General features: G+C 44.0%; 1 protein-coding gene across 3 annotated transcripts in view; it reads left to right on the forward strand.

The window, feature by feature from the left end:
* The window catches only part of HPS4 (HPS4 biogenesis of lysosomal organelles complex 3 subunit 2), a 21,086-nt gene that overhangs the window by 5,852 nt on the left and 9,487 nt on the right, over nt 1-5,747 (forward strand). For all 3 annotated transcript variants that reach the window (XM_028480790.2, XM_055080647.1, XM_055080646.1), the window contains one exon: nt 1,270-1,413. In XM_028480790.2, the coding sequence (XP_028336591.1) occupies nt 1,270-1,413 (144 nt within the window). The remainder of the gene's footprint in view (nt 1-1,269; nt 1,414-5,747) is intronic.

Here is a 5,747-nt window from a genome sequence, read left to right on the forward strand (position 1 = left end):
CAGTGGCTTCTCTTGTTGTGGAGCACGGGCTTCAGTAGTTGTGGCTCACGGGCTCTAGAGCGTAGGCTCAGTAGTTGTGGCGCACGGGCTTAGTTGCTCCGCGGCACGTGGGATCTTCCTGGACCAGGGCTCGAACCCGTGTCCCCTGCATTGGCAGGCGGATTCTTAAGCACTGCGCCACCAGGGAAGTCCGTTCCTGAAGTATTTTGAAGCAAATCCTAGACATGGTGTCATCTCACCAGTATCAAGTAACATCTCTAACTGAAAAGGGTGTATTTTGTTAACATCCCACTCAGCAGAAGTTACGATAATTAGTAACAATAATATCATCTGATACAGTCTATATTCAAATTTTGCCTTTATTATCTTAAATGTTACTTAGTCCTTCCTTCCTTCCCCCGCCTCCCTCCCTCCCTCTCCTAATCAGCATTCAAGCAAGGTTCACATACCCCATTTGGTTATTTTTGTTTCAAGTCCCTTTTATCATATAACACTCCTCACCCCTCCCCCCATCCTTTTTTCCCCCTGTGCCACTGAATTATTGAAGAAACCAGGTCTCTTATGCAGTAGAATGTCAGCACGTCCCCCACTCTGGATTGGGCTGATTACTTCCTCACGATGGTATCATTTAATGCTTTCTACCCAGTGCATTTCCTTTAAACTAGTAGTAAGATCTAGAGCCTTGATTAGGTTCAAGTTCAGCTCTTTTAGTCAAGAGTTCTCCGTTTTCCGTTGTTTCACATGATGTCTGTCTGCCCGCCCCACGGTTTAGTTAACAGGAAGATCGCTTAGGAGGCCTGTGTATTCACTCATGTGATCACACTTGACTTGGAGAGTGGGCACTAGTCTAGGCTGCTCTGGCCACTCCGCAGGGGATCTGAATGGGGATAAAGGCTCACTCTTCTACCCATGCCCAGGCCTATAATCCTAGGAACAAAAACGTAGTTCTAGGCAATCATCTTGTGCATTCACTGTGGGTGTTTTGTGACAATTCAGGCAGGGTTCGGCAAACTCTGTCTCAAAAGGGCCAATGTGGGAACGTTTTGGTCTCTGCAAGCCATGTAAGGTCTCTATCACGTATTCTTCTTTGTTGTTATTTTGAAAACGCTTAAAAAAATGTAAAAAACATCACTAGCTCCCGGATTATATAAAAACAGGCAGCAGAGTCGATCTGGCCTCCAGGCTATAGTTTGCCAACCCCTGCTCTAAGGAATGACACAGGAGTTCGGGAACTTCAACTTAATGTCTGGAATTGGCTCTTTTCCCTAGACCCTGCTTGACCAACAGGAGCTGCTCTGTGGACAGATCGCCGGGGTTGTCCACTGCATTTCTGATATTTCCGGCTCTCCTCCCACCATCGTCCGTCTGCGGAAACTTAAGTTCGCCATAAAGGTTGACGGCGATTACCTTTGGGTAAGTGTACCAGGCTGAACCAGTGCCTGCAGGGTAGCCTCTACCGAGAGTCTTTTGTCTTGGTGAGAATTATTGCGATGCTAGGGTTTAGAAATAATGCTTGCCATGGATCTTGAGCCTAGAACCTCCTCCTCTCCCCGCGTGTGCTGCCCCCCCCCCGTCATCCGCGATTCCCGTGTCACTCTCTGCAGGTGCCCATCAGAACTGAGTGCTCTCTCCAAAACACTGCTAAGACATCCTGCATTGCACACGCCTGCTTTCTCCTCTCTTTTGAAACACTTAGGTGATCCTCTGGAAATTCTCTTTGCTCTGTGATGCAAATTGAGTTTTTAATCTCCATCTTTTCTTGTTTCTACTCTCCATACTTCCCTATATTCTCCACGCTTACTGGGGAAGGGAGCCAGAAACTCGAAGACACGGGTGCATATATGTTAGGTTTCAAAGAACCATTAAGAAAAAAAGAACAATTTACAGCTAGTAGTACCACAGACTCTAAAGTACTGTTGTCTCAAGCCTCCTCTTATTTTAAATTTATTCCTGAGGGGACGGGATGCTTAAGTGTGAGGAAGTATCTTCACCTTCGTAGGTATTATTTCCAACATTTTGTTATGAAAATTTTCTAACATACTGAACAGCTGAGAGAATTTTACAGTGAATACTCACACACCTCCTAGATTCTACAGAACACTTCATTATAGTTGCTTCGTCACACATTTATATATTCATCCCTTTATCCTCTATTTTAACACTTGTGGGATTCATCCACATTGGTGCATGTACCGGTGGTTCATTCCTATTTATTGCTGAGCAGTATTCCATAGTCTGAATGTATCACAGTCTACTTATTCATTCTCCTTTTTGTGGACACATGAACTGTGTCCAGTTTGGGGCACTTAAGAATAAGGCTCTAGAGGGACTTCCCTGGTTGTCCAGCAGTTAAGACTCCATGCTCCCAATGCAGGGCGTCCGGGTTCAATCCCTGGTCGGGGAACTAGATCCCGCACACCACAGCAAAGATCCCGCCAGCTGCAACTAAGACCTGGCGCAGCCAAATAAGTAAATAAATAAATAAATATTTTTTTAAAAAAAAAAAAGAATTAGGCTCTAGAGAGATACAAATCAAAACTACAGTGAGGTACTACCTCACACCAGTGAGAATGGCCATCATCAAAAAGTCTACCAATAATGGGACTTTCTTGGTGGCACAGTGGTTAAGAATCCGCCTGCCAATGCAGGGGACACGGGTTCGAGCCCTGGTCAGGGAAGATCCCACACGCCGCGGAGCAACTAAGCCCGTGTGCCACAACTACTGAGCCTGCAGTCTAGAGCCCACGAGCCACAACTACTGAGCCCACGTGCCGCAACTACTGAAGCCTGTGCGCCTAGAGCCCAAGCTTCGCAACAAGAGAAGCCACCGCAATGAGAAGCCCGCGCACCACAACGAAGAGCGGCCCCCGCTCTCCGCAACTAGAGAAAGCCCGCGCGCGGCAACGAAGACCCAACGCAGCCAAAAATAATACATAAATAAATAAATAAATTAATTAATTAAAAAAAAAAGTCTACCAATAGCTGGAGAGGGTATGGAGAAAAGGGAATCCTCCTACACTGCTGGTGGGAATGTAAGTTGGTGCAGCCACTATGGAGAACAGTATGGAGGTTCCTCAGAAAACTAAAAATAGAATTACCATACGACCCAGCAATCCCACTCCTGGGCATATATCTGGACAAAACTCTAATTCAAAAAGATACACGCACCCCTGTGTTCATAGCAGCACTATTTACAATAACCAAAATGTGGAAACAACCTATATGCCCATCGACAGATGAATGGATAAAGAAGGTGTGGTACATATGTACAATGGAATACTACTCGGACATAAAAGAATGAAATAAAGCCATCTTCAGCAACATGGATCGAACTAGAGATTATCATACTAAGTTAAGTAAGTCAGAAAGTGAAGTAAGTCAGAAAGAGAAAGACAAATACCATATGATATCACTTATATGTGGAATCTAAAATATGACACAAAGGAACATCTATGAAACAGAAACAGACTCACAGACATAGAGAACGGACTTGTAGATGCCAAGGGAAAGGGGGATAGAGGAAGGGAAGGATTGAGAGCTTGGGATTAACAGATGCAAACTATTACACTGAGAATGGATAAACAACAAGGTCCTACTGTACAGCACAGCGAACTATATTCAATATCCTATGACAAACCATAATGGAAAAGAATCTGAAAAAGAATGTATATATATGTATAGCTGAATGCTGTACAGCAGAAATTAACACAACATTGTAAATCAACAGTACTTCAAGAAAATAAAATTTAAAAAAGGAATAAGGCTCTAGAAACATTCCTATACAAGTCTTTTTGTGGACATATGTTTTCATTTCTCATAGGTAAATATCTAGGCATGGAATTGGTGGGTCACAGGGTAGGTGTGTGTTGATTTTACAAGAAACTGCCAGACTTTTGCCCAGAGCGGTTGTACCACTTTACATTCCCACCAACAGTGTATGAGAATTCCAGATACTGCCACATCTTCATCAGCAGTAATGTGGTCAGTTCGTTTAATCTTAGCCATTTTGCTGGATGTGAAGTGGTATCTCATTGTGGTTTCAATTTGCATTTCCCCAATGACTAGTGATATTAAGGCTTTTTCGTGTGCTTCACGGCCATTTCTATATCTTCCTTCGCAAAGTATTTGTCCAAAGCTCTTGCCCATTTTTTAAACTGGGTTTTCTTTTTTTCTTGAGTTGTAGGTTTCTTCATACATCCTGGATACCAGTTCTTTGTCAGATATACATTTAAAAAATATTTTCTCCCAGTTTGTGGAGTGCCTACTTCCTTAATAATGTCTTTTGATGAGAAGTTTTTAGTTTAGTTTTTTTTTTTATATAAATTTATTTTATTTATTTTTGGCTGCGTTGGGTCTTCGTCGCTGCACGCGGGCTTTCTCTAGTTGCGGCGAGCGGGGGGCCGCTCTTCGTTGCGGTGCGCGGGCTTCTCACTGCGGCGGCTTCTCTTGTTGCGGAGCATGGGCTCCGGGTGGGTGGGCTTCAGCAGTTGTGGCACGTGGGCTCAGCAGTTGAGGCTCACGGGCTCTAGAGCTCAGGCTCAGTAGTTGTGGCGCACGGGCTTAGTTGCTCTGCGGCATGTGGGATCTTCCCTGACCAGGGCTCAAACCCATGTCCCCTGCATTGGCACGCGGATTCTTAACCACTGCACTGCCAGGGAAGTCCTAGTTTTAAGGAAGTCTGATTTATCAGTGTTATCTTTTATGGTTATTGCTTTCTGTACTCTGTCTAAAACCATTGCCTACCCCATTGGAGAAGACATTCTCCTATTGTTTGTTTTGTAAGTTTCACAGTTTTAGCTTTTAAATTTAGGTCTGTAATCCACCTTGGATATATTTTTGTGTATGGTGTGAAGCAGAGGTCAAGGGTCCTTTTTTCCATATGGATGTCCAGTTAATGCAGCACCATGGTTGAAAACTTCCCTTTTCCTATTAGATTCCCCGTGGCTCCTTTGTTGAAGATCAAATGACCATTTAAGTGCGGCTCTACTTCTGGGCTCACTATTCTTTCCCATTGATCTTTCTGAAGATTCTATACAAGTACTACTCTGTCTTGATGTCTGTAGCTTTATAATAAGTCTTAAAATCAGATGGTGGAAGTCCTCCAAACTTATTCTTCTCCAAGACAGCTTTGGATATTTTAGGTCCTTTGTATTTCTGTCGTAGAATCAGTTTGTCAGTTTCTAAAGAAACGCTGGTGGGATTATTAGGATTTCATTCCCTCTATAGATTAATTAGGGGAGACATAAGCACCTACTGGGTGCCAGACTGCTGTCAGCACTTGGATTACATCGGTGAACAAAATGCAGATCCTTGCCTCAGTGGAGCTTACATTCAGAGAGCATTTTTGTTTGTTTGTTCGTTTTCTTTCAGGGTTGGTTTGTTTGTTTAAGTTTCTGATGAGTCCCTTAGGAAAGAGTCCTACAGGTAGAATTACTGAGTCAAAGAATACGAAGTTTTTTCAGGCTCTTTAAACATAGGCCCAGATTATTTCCTAACTGAGCAAGTGTTTATCTTTTGCGGCTGACGCATGATGCAGTCAGTCCCCGTTCTGGAAGCACTGCATCCAGCTGGAGGGACGGGGTGGCCAGTCATGAAACGGTCTGGGTCCAGTGTTTGCTGTGAAACCCAAATGAAACATCCAGTGTCCAGATAACAGTGCTAACAATACAAGGGATCAAGAAACAGGTCGGCATTGTCTGGAGTGATGAAAACAGGCATCCTGCGGGGGGCTGGCATCTGTGGGGGGC

The sequence above is a fragment of the Physeter macrocephalus genome, chromosome 19 (assembly GCF_002837175.3).
Source record: "Physeter macrocephalus isolate SW-GA chromosome 19, ASM283717v5, whole genome shotgun sequence".
Lineage (NCBI taxonomy): Eukaryota > Metazoa > Chordata > Mammalia > Artiodactyla > Physeteridae > Physeter > Physeter macrocephalus.